This window comes from Ranitomeya imitator, chromosome 1 (assembly GCF_032444005.1).
Source record: "Ranitomeya imitator isolate aRanImi1 chromosome 1, aRanImi1.pri, whole genome shotgun sequence".
Classification (NCBI taxonomy): Eukaryota; Metazoa; Chordata; class Amphibia; order Anura; family Dendrobatidae; genus Ranitomeya; species Ranitomeya imitator.
In genome coordinates, this window is record NC_091282.1 from 905,215,257 (window position 1) to 905,239,459 (window position 24,203).

A 24,203-nucleotide genomic window follows, 5' to 3' on the forward strand; every position below is an offset into this window, starting at 1 on the left:
ACACCTGTAGCAATGAAACAAACTATTTAAGCTATGGATGTATCAGCTGTTTTGCATCTTTACTATTTGGTACACACTACAGACCCTGGGATTGGTATCATCTCCAGATCTTCCCTGTCCCTTTATTATTATCTCCATGGGATGCTAATTTTATGTACTTATCTACATTTGCCCCTTTTTTTTTGGATGTTTACATACACATTTTTGCCTGTGCAGTCACAACATGGTTGCATGATTGCTCACCTGTTTTTTTTTTTTTACTATTGTATTTTCATTGTGATTTAATTATATAACTATCTGTCTTGCTTTTGTGATAAATACAATTTGTGTGTGTTTTCTAAGGTTAACAACACTAAGTACTTATTTACATGTATTTTCTATACCGGGATATTAGCTTCCTATGTTTCTGATTTATATAGTATAATGCACTCCCCATAAGCAGACTCTATATATTATAATGCACCCCCATAGGTCTCTATAGTATAATTCACTCTCCATAGACAGACACTATTTAGCATAATGCATTTTCTATAGGCAGACTCTGTATAGTACAATGCACACCCCATAAGCAGACTCTATATAGTATACAGCACCCCCATATGCAGACTCTATATAATATATATATATATATATACTATAAAGCACTCCTCATAGGCAGACTCTATATAGTATACAGCACCCCCATATGCAGACTCTATATAATATAATGCACCCCATAGGTACCTATAGTATAATGCACTCCCCATAGGCAGAATCTATATGGTATAAAGCACCCCCATAGGCAGACTCTATATAGTATAATGCACCTGTTTGTTAGGGAATCCCCATATGTGTTCAAGCTGTCTAGCAGCCGCAAATCATACAGCTGCGTCAACATAAACTAAATCTCCAAGCATGCCAAAATTCTTGGAGACCACCCGAGCATGCTCGGGAAATCTCGAGTGACGAGTATACTCGCTCATCACTAATGAAGTCCAATTTAGTTCTGATGATCGAACACAGATCACTGAAGAGACCGATCGACACTCAGGAGTAGCAGTATTACCAAACTGTGCGAAACAGATGATTTAGGAGAAGTACAGATGCAGTTCCAAGAGCATCTGAGGAAGTCCAAGGAATGTGGGCAAAGGAAGAAACTCCTGCAACCGAAGAGCCCATGGTATCTGAGGAACAACCCACGAGGAGGATGTTAACACGAGAAGTGAGTAGGCCTGTGATGTTGACATATGAGACACTTGGGGAACCGAGTCAAGTGCCAAGGACTGTCGATTGGAAGCAGGTATCCCTGCCTACGGACCCGATAATCCCACTTCAGTGGTATTCACCATCGAGAGGCAGTATGGAAGATGTTGCCTGGGGGAAGACTTGTTTTCATGCTCTGATTTAACTTAAAAGACTTTGTAGAAACAAAGAACTGTTAAGGCCTAGTAAGAGAGAGAGAGCTGGTTGAAGACGTACAAAAAGCTCCAGCTGAAGAGATGCTGTTTGTTTTAATTGTCTATTTCTTACAGGAGTCCTACAAGTTAAAGGTCTTAACAATAGAAACTTGATTCCAGCTCACCCACTTGCTCTATGCTCATCCACCTGGGGCTCAGACACCGGCCTCACATCAAGAAAAAATTGGAGTCCGGCTAAACAGGACTGGATTTTCCTTTTATTTTTCAAAAGAAAATATAGTGCATACAAAAGAATAATTTACATGATCGACATGACCGAGTCGACGCGTTTCGACTGCACTAAGTAATCATGAATCACTAAGTCATGAGTAAGACTGCTTAGTGCAGTTGAAATGCATCGACTGGGTCATGTCAACCATGGAAATTCTTCTTTTGTATGCGCTATATTTTCTTTTGAAAAATAAAAGAAAAGGAAAATCCAGTCCTGTTGAGCCGGACTCCAATTTTTTCTATTATCCTTGTCATAAGAATGTTTCTAAATGTTTTGCCAATATGTATATAAAGTTACACGACTCCCAACACTGTCTCAGAATTGGTCAGATCGACCAATTAAGGCAAATGTCGAGGATGACATTCAAAAATTAGCAAAGAGTGTGACATGCAGAAGTAGTGCCAAGTGCTGTTGCTTCAAAAGCATCCAGAAACTAGAGGGGTTAACACAATCACAGGAGACAGGGGATGGTTAAAAGAGCCCCAGGGGAATTGTGGGGAACTTGTTTGCTATTCTGGCAGAAGCCTAAGGGTACCGTCACACTATAACATTTTGATCGCTACGACGGTACGATTCGTGACGTTCCAGCGATATCGTTACGATATCGCTGTGTCTGACACGCAGCAGCGATCAGGGATCCTGCTGAGAATCGTACGTCGTAGCAGATCGTATGGAACTTTCTTTCATCGCTGGATCTCCCGCTGTCATCGCTAGATCGGTGTGTGTGACACCGATCTAGCGATCTAGCGATGCGATCCAGCGATGCGTTCGCTTGTAACCAGGGTAAACATCGGGTAACTAAGCGCAGGACCGCGCTTAGTTACCCGATGTTTACCCTGGTTACAAGCGTTAAACTAAAAAAAAACAAACAGCACATACTTACATTCTGGTGTCCGTCAGGTCCCTTGCCGTCTCTGCTTCCCGCACTGTGACTGCCGGCCGTAAAGTGAAAGTGAAAGCACAGCGGCTGTGCTTTCACTTTCACTTTACGGCCGGCAGTCACTGAGTGCGGGAAGCAGACTGCAAGGGACCTGACGGACACCAGATGTAAGTATGTGCTGTTTTTTTTTTTTTAGTTTAACGCTTGTAACCAGGGTAAACATCGGGTAACTAAGCGCGGTCCTGCGCTTAGTTACCCGATGTTTACCCTGGTTACCCAGGGACCTCGGCATAGTTGGTCGCTGGAGAGCTGTCTGTGTGACAGCTCCCCAGCGACCACACTACGATTTACCTACGATCACGGCCAGGTCATATCGCTGGTCGTGATCGTAGGTAAATCGTATAGTGTGACGGTACCCTAAGAGATGAGTGGTGTGTGATCTGTCTCTCACAAAAGTTCAGGCAAGTGGACCATAGGGACATAGGATTCCATTAAAGAGTGAAGCTGTACTGCTAGTTGAGAAAGTCTATCATGAGCAGGAAGATAAGAACTTGTGTCACAGGGATCAAATCCCTCAGCAAACCCTCCCCCCTCCTCCATCTCATTGTGCTACAAGGAATGCTGTGTACTACTGTGCCTTTGTAAAGAGTCTTGATTTGTGCTGAACTGTGCTATCAAAAAGACTGTTAGTTAATGTGCCTTTAAGAATCAGCTGTACTGTTTATGAAGCCTGTGCTTAACCCCTTAGCGACCGCTGATACGCCTTTTAACGGCGGCCGCTAAGGGTACTTAAACCACAGCGCCGTTAATTAACGGCGCTGTGGAAAAAGTCCATAGCGCCCCCCAGAGGCCGATTTTCTCCGGGGTCTCGGCTGCCGAGGGTAGCCGAGACCCCAGAGAACATGATTCGGGGGTTTTTTAACCCACCCCGCATTTGCGATCGCCGGTAATTAACCGTTTACCGGCGATCGCAAAAAAAAAAAAAAAAAAAAAAGCGATCTCTTTTTAATTTCTCTGTCCTCCGATGTGATCGCACATCGGAGGACAGAGAAAAGGGGTCCCAGGAGGCCCCCCAATACTCACCTAGCTCCCCCGATGCTCCTCGTGTCTCCCGGTGGGCGCCGCCATCTTCAAAATGGCGGGCGCATGCGCAGTGCGCCCGCCGGCCGGCACCGGGAGAATCTTTGGGGTCTCGGCTGCCGGGGGTAGCCGAGACCCCAAAGAGCACGATCGGGGTCGGTATTACCGACCCCTGTTTTGCGATCGCCGGTAATTAACTGTTTACCGGCGACCGCAGAAAAAAAATAAAAAAAAATGAAAAGGGTAATTCTCTGTCCTCTGATGTGATCGCACATCAGAGGACAGAGAAATAGGAGGATTCGGGGACCCTAGCATACTCACCTAGGTCCCTGGATCCTCTTGCTGCTCCTCCTGGCCGCCGGCAGCAGAACATGGCGGACGCATGCCCAGTGCGCCCGCCATCTGTCTCCATCTGACGGCCGGCAGGAGAACAGCAGTTGGGGCTAAAATTAGGGGTAGGGTTAGGGGTAGGGTTAGGGTTAGGGGTAGGGTTAGGGGTAGGGTTAGGGGTAGGGTTAGGGGTAGGTTAGGGGTAGGGGTAGGGTTAGGGGTAGGGTTAGGTTAGGCGTAGGGTTAGGTTAGGGGTAGGGCTAGGGTTGGGGCTAAATTTAGGGTTAGGGTTGGGGCTAAATTTAGGGTTAGGGTTGGGGCTAAACTTAGGGTTAGGCTTCTTTCACACTTACGTCGGTACGGGGCCGTCGCAATGCGTCGGCCCGACATACCGACGCACGTTGTGAAAATTGTGCACAACGTGGGCAGCAGCTGTAGTTTTTCAACACATCCGCTGCCCAATCTATGTCCTGGGGAGGAGGGGGCGGAGTTACGGCCACGCATGCGCGGTCAGAAATGGCGGATGCGACGTACAAAAAAACGTTTCATTGAACGTTTTTTTGTGCCGACGCTCCGCCAAAACACAACTGATCCAGTGCACGACGGACGCGACGTGTGGCCATCCGTCACGATCCGTCGGCAATACAAGTCTATGGGCAAAAAACGCATCCTGCGGGCACATTTGCAGGATCCGTTTCTTGTCCAAAACGACGGATTGCGACGGAATGCCAAACGACGCAAGTGTGAAAGTAGCCCTAGGGCTAGGGTTAGGGTTGGGGCTAAAGTTAGGGCTAGGGTTGGGGCTAAAGTTAGGGTTAGAGCTGGGATTAGGGTTAGGGTTTGGATTAGGGTTCGTATTAGGGTTAGGGTTGGCATTAGGGTTACGCTTGGGATTAGGGTTAGGTTTGGGATTAGGGTTAAGGTTAGGGTTGTGATTAGGGGTGTATTGGGATTAGGTTTAGGTTTGAGGTTAGGGTTGAGATTAGGATTAGGGGTGTGTTGGATTTAGGGTTTTGATTAGGGTTATGGTTAGGGTTGACATTAGGGTTGTTTTGGGGTAAGGGTTGTGATTATGGTTAGGGTTAGTGATTAGGATTATGGATGAGGTTGGGATTAGGGTTAGGGGTGTGTTGGGGTTAGGGTTGGAGCTAGAATTGGGGGGTTTCCACTGTTTAGGTACATCAGGGGGTCTCCAAACACGACAGCCAATTTTGCGCTCAAAAAGTCAAATGGTGCTCCCTCCCTTCTGAGCTCTGCCGTGCGCCCAAACAGTGGGTTACCCCCACATATGGGGCATCAGCGTACTCGGGATAAATTGGACAACAACTTCTGGGGTCTAATTTCTCTTGTTACCCTTGTGAAAATAAAAACTTGGGGGCTACAAAATCTTTTTTGTGAAAAAAAAAAATTTTTTTATTTTCACGACTCTGCATTCTAAACTTCTGTGAAGCACTTGGGCATTCAAAGTTCTCACCACACATCTAGATAAGTTCCTTGGGGGGTCTAGTTTCCAAAATGGGGTCACTTGTGGAGGGTTTCTACTGGTTAGGTACATCAGGGGCTCTGCAATCGCAACATAATGCCCACAGATCATTCTATCAAAGTCTGCATTCCAAAAAGGCGCTCCTTCCCTTCCGAGCTCTGCCGTGCGCCCAAACAGTGGTTTACCGCCACATATGGCGCATCAGCGTACTCGGGATAAATTGGACAACAACTATTGCAGTCCAATTTCTCCTGTTACCCTTGTGAAAATAAAAACTTGGGGGCTACAATATCTTTTTTGTGGAAAAAAAAATATTTTTTATTTTCACGACTCTGCATTCTAAACTTCTGTGAAGCACTTGGGCATTCAAAGTTCTCACCACACATCTAGATAAGTTCATTGGGGGGTCTAGTTTCCAAAATGGGGTCACTTGTGGAGGGTTTCTACTGGTTAGGTACATCAGGGGCTCTGCAAACGCAACATAATACCCGCAGACCATTCTATCAAAGTCTGCATTCCAAAACGGCGCTCCTTCCTTCCGAGCTCTGCCGTGCGCCCAAACAGTGGTTTACCCCCACATATGGGGTACCAGCATACTCAGGACAAATTGGACAACAACTTTTGGGGTCCAGTTTCTCTTGTTACCCTTGTGAAAATAAAAATTTGGTGGCTAAAAAATCTTTTTTGTGGAAAAAAAAAATATTTTTTATTTTCACGGCTCTGCATTATAAACTTCTGTGAAGCACTTGGGCATTCAAGGTTCTCACCACACATCTAGATAAGTTCCTTGGGGGGTCTAGTTTCCAAAATGGGGTCACTTGTGGAGGATTTCTACTGTTTAGGCACATCAGGGGCTCTCCAAACGCGACATGGCGTCCGATCTCAATTCCAGCCAATTCTACATTGAAAAAGTAAAACGGCACTCTTTCTCTTCCAAGCTCTGCGGTGCGCCCAAACAGTGGTTTACCCCCACATATTGGGTATCGACGTACTCAGGAGAAATTGCACAACAACTTTTGTGGTCTAATTTCTCCTGTTACCCTTGTGAAAATAAAAATTTGTGGGCAAAAAGATCATTTTTGTAGAAAAAATGCAATTTTTTTTTTTCACGGCTCTACGTTATAAACTTCTGTGAAGCACATGGGGGTTCAAAGTGCTCGCCACACATCTAGATAAGTTCCTTAAGGGGTCTAGTTTCCAAAATGGTGTCACTTGTGGGGGGTTTCCACTGTTTAGGCACATCAGGGGCTCTCCAAACGCGACATGGCGTCCAATCTCAATTCCAGCCAATTCTACATTGAAAAAGTAAAACGGCACTCCTTCTCTTCCAAGCTCTGCGGTGCGCCCTAACAGTTGTTTACCCCCACATATTGGGTATCAGCGTACTCAGGAGAAATTGCACAACAACTTTTGTGGTCTAATTTCTCCTGTTACCCTTGTGAAAATAAGAATTTGTGGGCAAAAAGATCATTTTTGTGTAAACAAAAGCGATTTTTTATTTTCACGGCTCTACGTTATAAACTTCTGTGAAGCACTTGGGGGTTCAAAGTGCTCACCACACATCTAGATAAGTTCCTTAAGGGGTCTAGTTTCCAAAATGGTGTCACTTGTGGGGAGTTTCCACTGTTTAGGTACATCAGGGGCTCTCTAAATGTGACATGGTGTCCGATCTCAATTCCAGCCAATTCTGCATTGAAAAAGTCAAACGGCGCTCCTTCACTTCTAAGTTCTGCGGTGCGCCCTAACAGTGGTTTACCCCCACATATGGGGTATTGGCGTATTCAGGAGAAATTGCATAACAAAATTTATGGTTACATTTCTGTTTTTACACTTGTGAAAATAAAAAAAATGGTTCTGAATTAAGATGTTTGCAAAAAAAAGTTAAATGTTCATTTTTTCCTTCCACATTGTTTCAGTTCCTGTGAAGCACGTAAAGGGTTAATAAACTTCTTGAATGTGGTTTTGAGAACCTTGAGGGGTGTAGTTTTTAGAATGGTGTCACACTTCATTATTTTCTATCATATAGACCCCTCAAAATGACTTCAAATGTGATGTGGTCCCTAAAAAAAAATGGTGTTGTAAAAATGAGAAATTGCTGGTCAACTTTTAACCCTTATAACTCCCTAACAAAAAAAAATTTTGTTTCCAAAATTGTGCTGATGTAAAGTAGACATGTGGGAAATGTTATTTATTAACTATTTTTTATGACATATCTCTCTGATTTAAGGGCATAAAAATACAAAGTTTGAAAACTGCAAAATTTTAAAAATTTTCGCCATATTTCCGTTTTTTTCATAAATAATCGCAAGTAATATCGAAGAAATGTTACCACTAACATGAAGTACAATATGTCACGAAAAATCAATCTCAGAATCAGCGGGATCCGTTGAAGCGTTCCAGAGTTATAACCTCATAAAGTGACAGTGGTCAGAATTGCAAAAATTGGCCTGGTCATTAAGTACCAAATTGGCTCTGTCACTAAGGGGTTAAGAGTCTTGAATTGCATTGGACGTGCTGTGATATTAAACTACACTGGTCATCTGTTCATGGGGACTCTATCAATTGTGTCTGTGTAAGCAAGTGGATCCATCTTGTGCCTGAGGAAACTGCAGTGCATGGTCGCCCAGAGTAAGGGTTCCCACAAAGTTCCAAAGAATTCATGAGACCTGTCCCGCCCCTATCTGAACCTAGCGGCATGCACATAACAAGTATAATGCACTCTCTATAGGCAGACTCTATATAGTGTAATGCACTCCCCATAGGCAGACTCTATATAGTATAATGCACTTCCTATGGGTAGACTCTAGTATAATGCACTCTCTATAGGCAGACTCTATATAGTAAAATGCACACCCATAGGCATCTATAGTGTAATGCACTCCCCTTAGGCAGACTCTATATAATATAAAGCACCCTCATAGGCAGCCTACAGTATATATAGTATAATGCACTTCTCATAGGCAGACTCTATATAGTATAATGCACGCCCATAGGCCTCTACAGTGTAATGCACTCCCCAAAGGCAGACTCTATATGGTATAAAGCACCCCCATAGGCAGACTCTATGTAATAAAATGCACTTCCTATAGGCAGACTCTATTTAGTATAATGCACTCTTTATAGGCAAACTCTATATAGTATAATGAACTCTTCATGGGCAGACTCTATGTAGTATAATGCACCTCCATGGGCAGACTCTATGCAGTATAAAGCACCCCCATAGGCAGACTCTATTGTTATGACCTGGTGGTCAGGACAATAATGGACCTGGTGGTTAAGAGCACACGGAATGACCTGATAGTTACTGATAATTAAGGACGAGCTCTGGGACGTGGGAACTCTGCTAACCGCAATCCCTAATCCTATCAAACACACTAGAAATAGCCGTGGATTGCGCCTAACGCTCCCTATGCAACTCGGCACAGCCTAAGGAACTAGCTAGCCCTGAAGATAGAAAAATAAAGCCTACCTTGCCTCAGAGAAATTCCCCAAAGGAAAAGGCAGCCCCCCACATATAATGACTGTGAGTAAGATGAAAATACAAACACAGAGATGAAATAGATTTAGCAAAGTGAGGCCCGACTAACTGAACAGACCGAGGATAGGAAAGGTTACTTTGCGGTCAGCACAAAAACCTACAAAAAGACCACGCAGAGGGCGCAAAAAGACCCTCCGCACCGACTCACGGTGCGGAGGCGCTCCCTCTGCGTCCCAGAGCTTCCAGCAAGCAAGACAACAATAAAAATAGCAAGCTGGACAGAAAATAGCAAACCAAAGAAATACAAGCTGGAACTTAGCTTCTGCTGGGAAGACAGGTCACAAGAACGATCCAGGAGAGAACTAGACCAATACTGGAACATTGACAGGTGGCATGGAGCAAAGATCTAAGTGGAGTTAAATAGAGCAGCCAGCTAACGAATTAACCTCGTCACCTGTGGAAAGAAACTCAGAAACACCCACCAGAGGAAGTCCATGGACAGAACCAGCTGAAGTACCATTCATGACCACAGGAGGGAGCCCCACAACAGAATTCACAACAGTACCCCCCCTTGAGGAGGGGTCACCGAACCCTCACCAGAGCCCCCAGGCTGACCAGGATGAGCCAAATGAAAGGCACGAACCAGATCGGCAGCATGAACATCAGAGGCAAAAACCCAGGAATTATCTTCCTGACCATAACCCTTCCACTTGACCAGGTACTGGAGTTTCCGTCTCGAAAGACGAGAATCCAAAATCTTCTCCACCACATACTCCAACTCCCCCTCAACCAACACCGGGGCAGGAGGATCAATGGATGGAACCACAGGCGCCACGTATCTCCGCAATAACGACCTATGGAACACATTATGGATGGCAAAAGAAGCAGGAAGGGCCAAACGAAATGACACAGGATTGATAACCTCAGAAATCTTATACGGACCAATGAAACGAGGCTTAAACTTAGGAGAGGAAACCTTCATAGGAACATAACGAGACGACAACCAAACCAAATCCCCAACACGAAGTCGGGGACCCACACAGCGCCGGCGGTTAGCGAAACGTTGAGCCTTCTCCTGGGACAATGTCAAATTGTCCACCACATGAGTCCAAATCTGCTGCAACCTATCCACCACAGTATCCACACCAGGACAGTCCGAAGACTCAACCTGCCCTGAAGAGAAACGAGGATGGAAACCAGAATTGCAGAAAAACGGCGAAACCAAAGTAGCCGAGCTGGCCCGATTATTAAGGGCGAACTCAGCCAACGTCAAAAAGGACACCCAATCATCCTGATCAGCAGAAACAAAGCATCTCAGATATGTTTCCAAAGTTTGATTAGTTCGTTCGGTATGGCCATTTGTCTGAGGATGGAAAGCCGAGGAAAAAGACAAATCAATGCCCATCCTTGCACAAAAGGATCGCCAAAACCTCGAAACAAACTGGGAACCTCTGTCAGAAACGATGTTCTCCGGGATACCATGTAAACGAACCACATGCTGGAAAAATAATGGCACCAAATCAGAGGAGGAAGGCAATTTAGACAAAGGTACCAAATGGACCATCTTAGAAAAGCGATCACAAACCACCCAAATGACCGACATCTTTTGAGAGACGGGGAGATCCGAAATAAAATCCATAGAAATATGCGTCCAAGGCCTCTTCGGGACCGGCAAGGGCAAAAGCAACCCACTGGCACGAGAACAGCAGGGCTTAGCCCGAGCACAAGTCCCACAGGACTGCACAAAAGAACGCACATCCCATGACAAAGACGGCAACCAAAAGGATCTAGCCACCAAATCTCTGGTACCAAAGATTCCAGGATGCCCAGCCAACACAGAACAATGAATCTCAGAGATAACTCTACTAGTCCATCTATCAGGGACAAACAGTTTCTCCGCTGGGCAACGGTCAGGTCTATCAGCCTGAAATTTTTGCAGCACCCGCCGCAAATCAGGGGAGATGGCAGACAAAATTACCCCCTCTTTGAGAATACCCGCCGGCTCAGGAACACTCGGAGAGTCAGGCACAAAACTCCTTGACAGGGCATCAGCCTTCACATTCTTAGAGCCCGGAAGGTACGAAACCACAAAATCAAAACGGGAGAAAAATAACGACCATCGAGCCTGTCTCGGATTCAACCGTTTGGCAGACTCAAGATAAGTCAAATTCTTGTGATCTGTCAAGACCACCACGCGATGCTTGCCTCCTTCAAGCCAATGACGCCACTCCTCGAATGCCCACTTCATGGCCTACAACTCACGATTACCAACATCATAATTACGCTCAGCAGGCGAAAACTTTCTAGAAAAGAAAGCACATGGCTTCATCACCGAGCCATCAGAACTTCTTTGCGACAAAACAGCCCCTGCTCCAATCTCAGAAGCATCAACCTCAACCTGAAACGGGAGCGAAACATCTGGCTGGCACAACACAGGGGCAGAAGAAAAACAACGCTTCAACTCCTGAAAAGCCTCTACAGCTGCAGAAGACCAATTGACCACATCAGCACCCTTCTTGGTCAAATCAGTCAACGGTTTAGCAACAGTAGAAAAATTAGCGATGAAGCGCCGATAAAAATTAGCAAAGCCCAGGAACTTTTGCAGGCTCTTCACAGATGTCGGCTGAGTCCAATCGTAAATTGCCTGGACTTTAACAGGGTCCATCTCGATAGTAGAAGGGGAAAAAATGAACCCCAAAAATGAAACCTTCTGAACTCCAAAGAGACACTTTGACCCCTTCACAAACAAGGAATTCGCACGAAGGACCTGGAACACCATTCTGACCTGCTTCACATGAGACTCCCAATCATCCGAAAAGACCAAAATATTATCCAAATACACAATCAGGAATTTATCCAGGTACTCTCGGAAGATGTCATGCATAAAGGACTGAAATACTGATGGAGCATTGGAAAGCCCGAATGGCATAACCAGGTACTCAAAATGGCCCTCGGGCGTATTAAATGCTGTTTTCCATTCATCGCCTTGTTTAATACGCACAAGATTATACGCCCCTCGAAGATCTATCTTGGTGAACCAACTAGCCCCTTTAATACGAGCAAACAAATCAGACAGCAACGGCAAAGGATACTGAAATTTGACTGTAATTTTATTAAGAAGCCGGTAATCAATACAAGGTCTCAAAGAACCATCCTTCTTGGCCACAAAAAAGAACCCTGCTCCTAACGGTGATGACGACATGTGAATATGGCCTTTCTCCAAGGATTCCTTTATATAACTCCGCATAGCGGCGTGTTCAGGCACAGATAAATTGAACAATCGGCCCTTAGGAAACTTACTACCAGGAATCAAATTAATTGCACAATCGCAATCCCTATGAGGAGGTAGGGCACTGGCTTTGGGCTCATCAAATACATCCCGATAATCCGACAAAAACTCTGGAACTTCAGAAGGAGTGGAAAACGAAATAGACAAAAATGGAACATCACCATGTACCCTCTGGCAACCACAGCTGGACACAGACATAGATTTCCAGTCCAATACTGGATTATGAACCTGTAGCCATGGCAACCCCAAAACGACCACATCATGCAGATTATGCAACACCAGAAAGCGGATATCCTCCTGATGTGCAGGAGCCATGCACATGGTCAATTGGGTCCAGTACTGAGGCTTATTCTTGGCCAAAGGCGTAGCATCAATTCCTCTCAATGGAATAGGATACTGCAAGGGCTCCAAGAAAAAACCACAGCGCCTAGCAAACTCCAAGTCCATCAAATTCAGGGCAGCGCCTGAATCCACAAATGCCATAACAGAATAGGATGACAAAGAGCAAATCAGAGTAACGGACAATAGAAATTTAGACTGTACCGTACCAATGGTGGCAGACCTAGCGAACCGCTTAGTGCGCTTAGGACAATCGGAGATAGCATGAGTGGAATCACCACAGTAAAAACATAGCCCATTCCGACGTCTGTGTTCTTGCCGTTCAGCTCTGGTCAAAGTCCTATCACATTGCATAGGCTCAAGCCCATGCTCAAATAGTACCGCCAAATGGTGCACAGCTTTACGCTCACGCAAGCGTCGATCGATCTGAATGGCCAAGGACATAGACTCATTCAGACCAGCAGGCATGGGAAATCCCACCATGACATCCTTAAGGGCTTCAGAGAGACCCTTTCTGAAGATTGCTGCCAGGGCACATTCATTCCACTGAGTGAGCACAGACCACTTTCTAAACTTCTGACAATATATCTCCGCTTCATCCTGACCCTGACACAGAGCCAGCAAGATTTTCTCTGCCTGATCCACTGAATTAGGTTCGTCATAAAGCAATCCAAGCGCCAGGAAAAACGCATCAACATCACGCAATGCCGGATCTCCTGGCGCAAGGGAAAATGCCCAGTCTTGAGGGTCACCACGTAACAAAGAAATAATGATCTTTACTTGTTGAACAGGGTCACCTGAGGAGCGAGGTTTCAAGGCAAGAAACAATTTACAATTATTTTTGAAATTCAAGAACTTAGATCTATCACCAAAAAACAAATCAGGAATTGGAATCCTAGGCTCTGACATCGGATTCTGAACCACAAAATCTTGAATGTTTTGTACCCTTGTAGTGAGATTATCCATCCAAGAGGACAGACCTTGAATGTCCATGTTTACACCTATGTCCTGAACCACCCAGAGGTAAAGGGGAAAAGAGAGACAAAACACACTGCAAAGAAAAAAAAATGGTCTCAGAACTTCTCTTATCCCTCTATTGAGATGCATTAGTACTTTGGGCCACCTGTACTGTTATGACCTGGTGGTCAGGACAATAATGGACCTGGTGGTTAAGAGCACACGGAATGACCTGATAGTTACTGATAATTAAGGATGAGCTCTGGGACGTGGGAACTCTGCTAACCGCAATCCCTAATCCTATCAAACACACTAGAAATAGCCGTGGATTGCGCCTAACGCTCCCTATGCAACTCGGCACAGCCTAAGGAACTAGCTAGCCCTGAAGATAGAAAAATAAAGCCTACCTTGCCTCAGAGAAATTCCCCAAAGGAAAAGGCAGCCCCCCACATATAATGACTGTGAGTAAGATGAAAATACAAACACAGAGATGAAATAGATTTAGCAAAGTGAGGCCCGACTAACTGAACAGACCGAGGATAGGAAAGGTTACTTTGCGGTCAGCACAAAAACCTACAAAAAGACCACGCAGAGGGCGCAAAAAGACCCTCCGCACCGACTCACGGTGCGGAGGCGCTCCCTCTGCGTCCCAGAGCTTCCAGCAAGCAAGACAACAATAAAAATAGCAAGCTGGACAGAAAAATAGCAAACCAAAGAAATACAAGCTGGAACTTAGCTTCTGCTGGGAAGACAGGTCACAAGAACGATCCAGGAGAGAACTAGACCAATACTGGAACATTGACAGGTGGCATGGAGCAAAGATCTAAGTGGAGTTAAATAGAGCAGCCAGCTAACGAATTAACCTCGTCACCTGTGGAAAGAAACTCAGAAACACCCACCAGAGGAAGTCCATGGACAGAACCAGCTGAAGTACCATTCATGACCACAGGAGGGAGCCCCACAACAGAATTCACAACAGTACCCCCCCTTGAGGAGGGGTCACCGAACCCTCACCAGAGCCCCCAGGCTGACCAGGATGAGCCAAATGAAAGGCACGAACCAGATCGGCAGCATGAACATCAGAGGCAAAAACCCAGGAATTATCTTCCTGACCATAACCCTTCCACTTGACCAGGTACTGGAGTTTCCGTCTCGAAAGACGAGAATCCAAAATCTTCTCCACCACATACTCCAACTCCCCCTCAACCAACACCGGGGCAGGAGGATCAATGGATGGAACCACAGGCGCCACGTATCTCCGCAATAACGACCTATGGAACACATTATGGATGGCAAAAGAAGCAGGAAGGGCCAAACGAAATGACACAGGATTGATAACCTCAGAAATCTTATACGGACCAATGAAACGAGGCTTAAACTTAGGAGAGGAAACCTTCATAGGAACATAACGAGACGACAACCAAACCAAATCCCCAACACGAAGTCGGGGACCCACACAGCGCCGGCGGTTAGCGAAACGTTGAGCCTTCTCCTGGGACAATGTCAAATTGTCCACCACATGAGTCCAAATCTGCTGCAACCTATCCACCACAGTATCCACACCAGGACAGTCCGAAGACTCAACCTGCCCTGAAGAGAAACGAGGATGGAAACCAGAATTGCAGAAAAACGGCGAAACCAAAGTAGCCGAGCTGGCCCGATTATTAAGGGCGAACTCAGCCAACGTCAAAAAGGACACCCAATCATCCTGATCAGCAGAAACAAAGCATCTCAGATATGTTTCCAAAGTTTGATTAGTTCGTTCGGTATGGCCATTTGTCTGAGGATGGAAAGCCGAGGAAAAAGACAAATCAATGCCCATCCTTGCACAAAAGGATCGCCAAAACCTCGAAACAAACTGGGAACCTCTGTCAGAAACGATGTTCTCCGGGATACCATGTAAACGAACCACATGCTGGAAAAATAATGGCACCAAATCAGAGGAGGAAGGCAATTTAGACAAAGGTACCAAATGGACCATCTTAGAAAAGCGATCACAAACCACCCAAATGACCGACATCTTTTGAGAGACGGGGAGATCCGAAATAAAATCCATAGAAATATGCGTCCAAGGCCTCTTCGGGACCGGCAAGGGCAAAAGCAACCCACTGGCACGAGAACAGCAGGGCTTAGCCCGAGCACAAGTCCCACAGGACTGCACAAAAGAACGCACATCCCATGACAAAGACGGCAACCAAAAGGATCTAGCCACCAAATCTCTGGTACCAAAGATTCCAGGATGCCCAGCCAACACAGAACAATGAATCTCAGAGATAACTCTACTAGTCCATCTATCAGGGACAAACAGTTTCTCCGCTGGGCAACGGTCAGGTCTATCAGCCTGAAATTTTTGCAGCACCCGCCGCAAATCAGGGGAGATGGCAGACAAAATTACCCCCTCTTTGAGAATACCCGCCGGCTCAGGAACACTCGGAGAGTCAGGCACAAAACTCCTTGACAGGGCATCAGCCTTCACATTCTTAGAGCCCGGAAGGTACGAAACCACAAAATCAAAACGGGAGAAAAATAACGACCATCGAGCCTGTCTCGGATTCAACCGTTTGGCAGACTCAAGATAAGTCAAATTCTTGTGATCTGTCAAGACCACCACGCGATGCTTGCCTCCTTCAAGCCAATGACGCCACTCCTCGAATGCCCACTTCATGGCCTACAACTCACGATTACCAACATCATAATTACGCTCAGCAGGCGAAAACTTTCTAGAAAAGAAAGCACATGGCTTCATCACCGAGCCATCAGAACTTCTTTGCGACAAAACAGCCCCTGCTCCAATCTCAGAAGCATCAACCTCAACCTGAAACGGGAGCGAAACATCTGGCTGGCACAACACAGGGGCAGAAGAAAAACAACGCTTCAACTCCTGAAAAGCCTCTACAGCTGCAGAAGACCAATTGACCACATCAGCACCCTTCTTGGTCAAATCAGTCAACGGTTTAGCAACAGTAGAAAAATTAGCGATGAAGCGCCGATAAAAATTAGCAAAGCCCAGGAACTTTTGCAGGCTCTTCACAGATGTCGGCTGAGTCCAATCGTAAATTGCCTGGACTTTAACAGGGTCCATCTCGATAGTAGAAGGGGAAAAAATGAACCCCAAAAATGAAACCTTCTGAACTCCAAAGAGACACTTTGACCCCTTCACAAACAAGGAATTCGCACGAAGGACCTGGAACACCATTCTGACCTGCTTCACATGAGACTCCCAATCATCCGAAAAGACCAAAATATTATCCAAATACACAATCAGGAATTTATCCAGGTACTCTCGGAAGATGTCATGCATAAAGGACTGAAATACTGATGGAGCATTGGAAAGCCCGAATGGCATAACCAGGTACTCAAAATGGCCCTCGGGCGTATTAAATGCTGTTTTCCATTCATCGCCTTGTTTAATACGCACAAGATTATACGCCCCTCGAAGATCTATCTTGGTGAACCAACTAGCCCCTTTAATACGAGCAAACAAATCAGACAGCAACGGCAAAGGATACTGAAATTTGACTGTAATTTTATTAAGAAGCCGGTAATCAATACAAGGTCTCAAAGAACCATCCTTCTTGGCCACAAAAAAGAACCCTGCTCCTAACGGTGATGACGACATGTGAATATGGCCTTTCTCCAAGGATTCCTTTATATAACTCCGCATAGCGGCGTGTTCAGGCACAGATAAATTGAACAATCGGCCCTTAGGAAACTTACTACCAGGAATCAAATTAATTGCACAATCGCAATCCCTATGAGGAGGTAGGGCACTGGCTTTGGGCTCATCAAATACATCCCGATAATCCGACAAAAACTCTGGAACTTCAGAAGGAGTGGAAAACGAAATAGACAAAAATGGAACATCACCATGTACCCTCTGGCAACCACAGCTGGACACAGACATAGATTTCCAGTCCAATACTGGATTATGAACCTGTAGCCATGGCAACCCCAAAACGACCACATCATGCAGATTATGCAACACCAGAAAGCGGATATCCTCCTGATGTGCAGGAGCCATGCACATGGTCAATTGGGTCCAGTACTGAGGCTTATTCTTGGCCAAAGGCGTAGCATCAATTCCTCTCAATGGAATAGGATACTGCAAGGGCTCCAAGAAAAAACCACAGCGCCTAGCAAACTCCAAGTCCATCAAATTCAGGGCAGCGCCTGAATCCACAAATGCCATAACAGAATAGGATGACAAAGAGCAAATCAGAGTAATGGACAATAGAAATTTAGACTGTACCGTACCAATGGTGGCAGACCTAGCGAACCGCTTAGTGCGCTTAGGACAATCGGAGATAGCATGAGTGGAATCACCACAGTAAAAACATAGCCCATTCCGACGTCTGTGTTCTTGCCGTTCAGCTCTGGTCAAAGTCCTATCACATTGCATAGGCTCAAGCCCATGCTCAAATAGTACCGCCAAATGGTGCACAGCTTTACGCTCACGCAAGCGTCGATCGATCTGAATGGCCAAGGACATAGACTCATTCAGACCAGCAGGCATGGGAAATCCCACCATGACATCCTTAAGGGCTTCAGAGAGACCCTTTCTGAAGATTGCTGCCAGGGCACATTCATTCCACTGAGTGAGCACAGACCACTTTCTAAACTTCTGACAATATATCTCCGCTTCATCCTGACCCTGACACAGAGCCAGCAAGATTTTCTCTGCCTGATCCACTGAATTAGGTTCGTCATAAAGCAATCCAAGCGCCAGGAAAAACGCATCAACATCACGCAATGCCGGATCTCCTGGCGCAAGGGAAAATGCCCAGTCTTGAGGGTCACCACGTAACAAAGAAATAATGATCTTTACTTGTTGAACAGGGTCACCTGAGGAGCGAGGTTTCAAGGCAAGAAACAATTTACAATTATTTTTGAAATTCAAGAACTTAGATCTATCACCAAAAAACAAATCAGGAATTGGAATCCTAGGCTCTGACATCGGATTCTGAACCACAAAATCTTGAATGTTTTGTACCCTTGTAGTGAGATTATCCATCCAAGAGGACAGACCTTGAATGTCCATGTTTACACCTATGTCCTGAACCACCCAGAGGTAAAGGGGAAAAGAGAGACAAAACACACTGCAAAGAAAAAAAAATGGTCTCAGAACTTCTCTTATCCCTCTATTGAGATGCATTAGTACTTTGGGCCACCTGTACTGTTATGACCTGGTGGTCAGGACAATAATGGACCTGGTGGTTAAGAGCACACGGAATGACCTGATAGTTACTGATAATTAAGGATGAGCTCTGGGACGTGGGAACTCTGCTAACCGCAATCCCTAATCCTATCAAACACACTAGAAATAGCCGTGGATTGCGCCTAACGCTCCCTATGCAACTCGGCACAGCCTAAGGAACTAGCTAGCCCTGAAGATAGAAAAATAAAGCCTACCTTGCCTCAGAGAAATTCCCCAAAGGAAAAGGCAGCCCCCCACATATAATGACTGTGAGTAAGATGAAAATACAAACACAGAGATGAAATAGATTTAGCAAAGTGAGGCCCGACTAACTGAACAGACCGAGGATAGGAAAGGTTACTTTGCGGTCAGCACAAAAACCTACAAAAAGACCACGCAGAGGGCGCAAAAAGACCCTCCGCACCGACTCACGGTGCGGAGGCGCTCCCTCTGCGTCCCAGAGCTTCCAGCAAGCAAGACAACAATAAAAATAGCAAGCTGGACAGAAAAATAGCAAACCAAAGAAATACAAGCTGGAACTTAGCTTCTGCTGGGAAGACAGGTCACAAGAACGATCCAGGAGAGAACTAGACCAATACTGGAACATTGACAGGTGGCATGGAGCAAAGATCTAAGTGGAGTTAAATAGAGCAGCCAGCTAATGAATTAACCTCGTCACCTGTGGAAGGAAACTCAGAAACACCCACCAGATGAAGTCCATGGACAGAACCAGCCGAAGTACCATTCATGACCACAGGAGGGAGCCCGACAACAGAATTCACAACACTCTATATAGTATAAAGCACCCTTATAGGCATACTATATATAGTATAATGCATGCCCATAGGCAGACTCTATATAGTATAATGCACGCCATAAACTCCGAGCGCCTGCTCATCTCAGGGCAGCCAAGTAATGACCTCATCGCTCCTGCTGTCAGTATCTGTGACCAGGGACATCAGATGCTGAGAGAGGGAATGATGTGAGAGTGAGCATGATGCTCCCTGTCTCATCAGTGCCTTACCGGCTCATAGGCTACATAGCGGCCGTGTGGCAATGCAGGGATATAGAGTCTCCCAGCTCTGCCGCAGAGTGTAACTGTATGAGCACACTGTAGATGCCCATACAGTTAACAGTAGCGTAGTTCTGTATGGGCCCCTTAGAGTGCGGGTCCTGGGGCAACCGCTCCCTCTGCCCCCTTGGTAGCTATGCTACTGGTTGTGTCTAAAATAATAATGTGGGTGCATTTCATTTTTGGAAGTATTATTGACGATCTTGTCTTATCTCAGATATTTGCCATGCATTTTTTTTCCTGTTTGTTGTCCAGCACAGTTGAGTTCAAGACTAACATATAAACCACCAATCAGGATACATTTGCCCCTATGTGGCGCTGTGGTATTTCAGGATAAAAATATTTTCTCTCTGTATAGCTTGGCTTCATTTACAGGTCTCTCCCTATTTGCTGCAACATTTCAAAGTAAAACATAGCTCCTTGTAATAAGGGAGCCTGTTGGAATTTCATATTGTCTGTGGTAAGAGCAACATGTACTATATCTGCCGACAGGTTCCCTTTAACACAGCCACTTATAAAGGATTCAGGCATTCCATTAATAGGCTGTTTCTGAGTGAAGGAAGAGTTCCACAGCTATCATAAAAAAGGTTATGTACACAAACAAGCCGAAATAAAAAGTACTGTACCTCTAGCATTTGCAGATATCGTAAATTCGTATGGCCTTTGTCCAGTAAAAAGCCCAACAAAACCCACAAAAGTAGTTCCTGTGTATGCAATCTGAAATTTAAAGGACAGGGTAACCAATCATTTAAGGCCTTTTAAAAGAACACAAACAGTTGAAAAGGATAAAAATATGTAAACTTCCGTCATGACTTTCCTTTATGGGGAATCTGTTAACAGGTTTTTGCTATGTAATCTGACAGCAGCTTGAGGTAGAGACAGAGACCCTGATTCATTATATAGTGACAAAAGTCTGCTAATCAGTGCTGGGGACATGGTTGGACTAGGATGCATGAGAACAGTTGTCCTGTAATGATAATCTCCTGCTAATAAAATGTAACATGGTGCTGGGTGGTAGCCGTGGGTGAGGTACTCTCTTACGCCTCGGCACATTACATGAAGGTGGGAGTCCTGTCTGAGTGTGTGGACTTCATTTAAAGGGGGTGCTACACCTTAGCAGGCTGCATGTTATCGATGGCTTGGGTTGGCCAGGTCCTGATGTTGAGCAGTTGAATGAGGGAGACCACCAGTCAAAAATAAGCTTTTTATAGAATGATAACTTGGTGGGGCGTATGTGTAACAGATAGCGGGTACACAGCTTGAAGAATGTTTCCTTCACAATACGGAGCATTTTTACACACAGTGTCAATTTCTTTCTCTTAAAGCACTTGGTCTCTGTCTCCACTGTTTCACCTTCCTTCACCACCACCCAGCTCAATGCTACAGTCCAGTTAGTGAGAGTTCTATTCTCAACCTGCGGATCCCCGTCTTCTTTTCCCCTGAAGGAAATTAGTTTGCCAATATGGCTGGTACTTAGCTTTTCTGCTACTGATGCCTTGGATCTCCTGCCCGGTGAACTCTCTTCATCTCACGTTCATTGTTACGTCCTGGCCCGTTACCTCTCTGAATTATAAACTGAGGGCCGTACTGCTAAACGTCCTGTCCCAGAACCAGTCTTCGGCACACCACTCTGTCCTCTATCCAGTTTCACAATCTCCACTCAGGTCAGGGGCACCCATGTCACCTGGCTCTGATGATTAGTCAAACCTTAGGGTCCAGTGTGCAACCAAAGCAGACCTATCTAACTTCCTGACAGGAAACTGTCTCTGCCCCTCTACCTTGGCTTGGTACTAAGACTTGTAGTTATGTGTTAGTTTGTTTAATGTGCTCCTTCTACTGTTACTAGTCTGCATACCATCTGCCTTGCTGACTAACCTTCTGCAATCCTCCACATGGATTTACCTCTCTGTTGCAGTAAGAATAATTCACTGAAACAATTGTATTTTGTAGCAATTAAAATATAAACTTAGTTATTTACTTATTAAAATATATTATGTGAGACTAACCGCATTAATAATAATAAAAAAGTGGGGAAAGTGCCTAACCCTATAACAATACTATCTGATCCTACTTTGGTGAGGAGGTTGGCACCCTAAACCTGTGCAAATGGCGCCCCTGCTCACCGATGACTTGCCCTTCTTACCCTGCAGCACCCTATGGTGGCAAAGCACTGATAGATAGGGCTCAGAACTAACTTGTTAGTTTGGTTACTTATTATTGCCAAAAGATATCATTAAAAGTGCCAAGTGCAAAATATGCAAAATATACAGTGAGGTAGGAAAAGGTAGCAGCAGCAAATATCACTTGATATGGACAACAGAAATATAATTATTAGTCCTTTTTGTAAAAAGGGGGTAAGGTGCCTTACTCTATAACAACTGTGGTAGAGCGCCTCACTCCGCTGGACACAGAGGTATCTATGGAACACCGTCTCTTTAAGAAATTGCTTGGTTTATTGTAGCAGCATCAACCAAGCTTAAAAGTAAACACAGCCCTCCGGTCCAAACAGCAAAACAAAAGAAAGAAAACAATCCTTTTTCCTAGCGGGATCAGACCGCTAACATACAGCAATGTGCACGGTTCAGTTAGGGCACACAACTCCCTGGAGTCCTATCGCTCCAGGAACCACTGGAATCTCTGCCAGTTCGCCATTTAAGCCCTGACCTTGTGACTCCTCCATCATGTGACTGAACACATCAGGAACCACTGAACACTGGAATCTCTGCCAGTACGCCATTTAAGCCCTGACCTTTTGACTCCTCCATCATGTGACTGAACACATGATTCTGACATCACACAGGTCCTGGCAGTTTTTCAGGAGGAGATACGTGGACATTCTACCTCCCGCTCTATGAATGTCCACTAAAACCAGCCCATTATATAACTTTATATTTACCGTCCCAACACACAGCGCTGGAGGAAACTAATCTGGTTTCACGTCACTGAAGTGATCATGCGCCGTGACACGTATCTCCCCTCCATCACTTCACCAGTGGCTCTGTCACACAACGCTATCTGATCCTACCTTGCTGTGGAGGTTGGCACCCTAAACCTGGGCAAGTGGTGCCCCCACTAACCAATAACTCACCCTTCTTACCCTTCAGCACCCTATAGTGGCAAAAAGATCAGAGTTAGGGCTCAGAACCAAGTAATTAGCTTGGTTATTTGTTCTTATCAAAATATATAATAAAAAGTGCCAAGTGCTAAAAATGCAAAATATATAGTGAAGTACAAGATAGCAGCAGTAAATATCACTTAATATGAACAACATACATTTCCATGGTCCTTTTTAAAAAAAAATTGTCAAGATGAAACCATTATTATTTTCTGTAATATGCAACCCTTTTAACATCTACAAGAGAAAAAAGTAAATGAAAACCCTGATATAACTAAGTAAAAAAAGCAAAAATGCATTTAAATAACACAGAGTTTTTAGTAATACTGTTTTTTGATCAAAAAATAGCACAAAAGCCATCCCACCTCGTCACGGTAACTCTGATCGGGACAGTCCTAAACTATCTAATATTAAAACCTTACCATGTGTCAATGTTGACCTCAGTGTGAATAAGGGCAGATGAAGGGACTGAGCCCAAACAGTGAAACACTAGACTAGGGAAGCCTTATATAGTTTCTAGCTCAGAAACAACTTAAGTTAAGCTCAATTTTGTGTTTTTTTTCTGTGTATTGTTGCATTCTGTGCAATCCGGGGTGTGGCCTCCCTGTTTCTGAGCTAGAAACTATATAAGGCTTCCCTAGTCTAGTGTTTCACTGTTTGGGCTCAGTCCCTTCATCTGCCCTTATTCACACTGAGGTCAACATTGACACATGGTAAGGTTTTAATATTAGATAGTTTAGGACTGTCCCGATCAGAGTTACCGTGACGAGGTGGGATGGCTTTTGTGCTATTTTTTTGATCAAAAAACAGTATTACTAAAAACTCTGTGTTATTTAAATGCATTTTTGCTTTTTTTACTTAGTTATATCAGGGTTTTCATTTACTTTTTTCTCTTGTAGGTTTTAATGTTTTGTGGCCATTTTGAACATGCGTTTTACCTCTGCATGTATACCAACTTAAGTTAAGCTCAATTTTGTGGTTTTTTTTTCTGTGTATTATTGCATTCTGTGCAATCCGGGGTGTGGCCTACCTGTTTCTGAGCTAGAAACTATAAAAGGCTTCCCTAGTCTAGTGTTTCACTGTTTGGGCTCAGTCCCTTCATCTGCCCTTATTCACACTGAGGTCAACATTGACACATGGTAAGGTTTTAATATTAGATAGTTTAGGACTGTCCCGATCAGAGTTACCGTGACGAGGTGCGATGGCTTTTGTGCTATTTTTTGATCAAAAAACAGTATTACTAAAAACTCTGTTATTTAAATGCATTTTTGCTTTTTTTACTTAGTTATATCAGGGTTTTCATTTACTTTTTTCTCTT

General features: G+C 44.8%; 1 protein-coding gene across 1 annotated transcript in view; it reads right to left on the bottom strand.

Annotated features, from left to right (window-relative positions):
* LOC138658207 (N-acylethanolamine-hydrolyzing acid amidase-like) overlaps window positions 1–24,203 on the bottom strand; it is a 204,626-nt gene that overhangs the window by 145,295 nt on the left and 35,128 nt on the right. Inside the window, exon 4 of the mRNA XM_069745717.1 lies at window positions 20,397–20,487. Within this exon, the coding sequence (XP_069601818.1) occupies window positions 20,397–20,487 (91 nt within the window). The remainder of the gene's footprint in view (window positions 1–20,396; window positions 20,488–24,203) is intronic.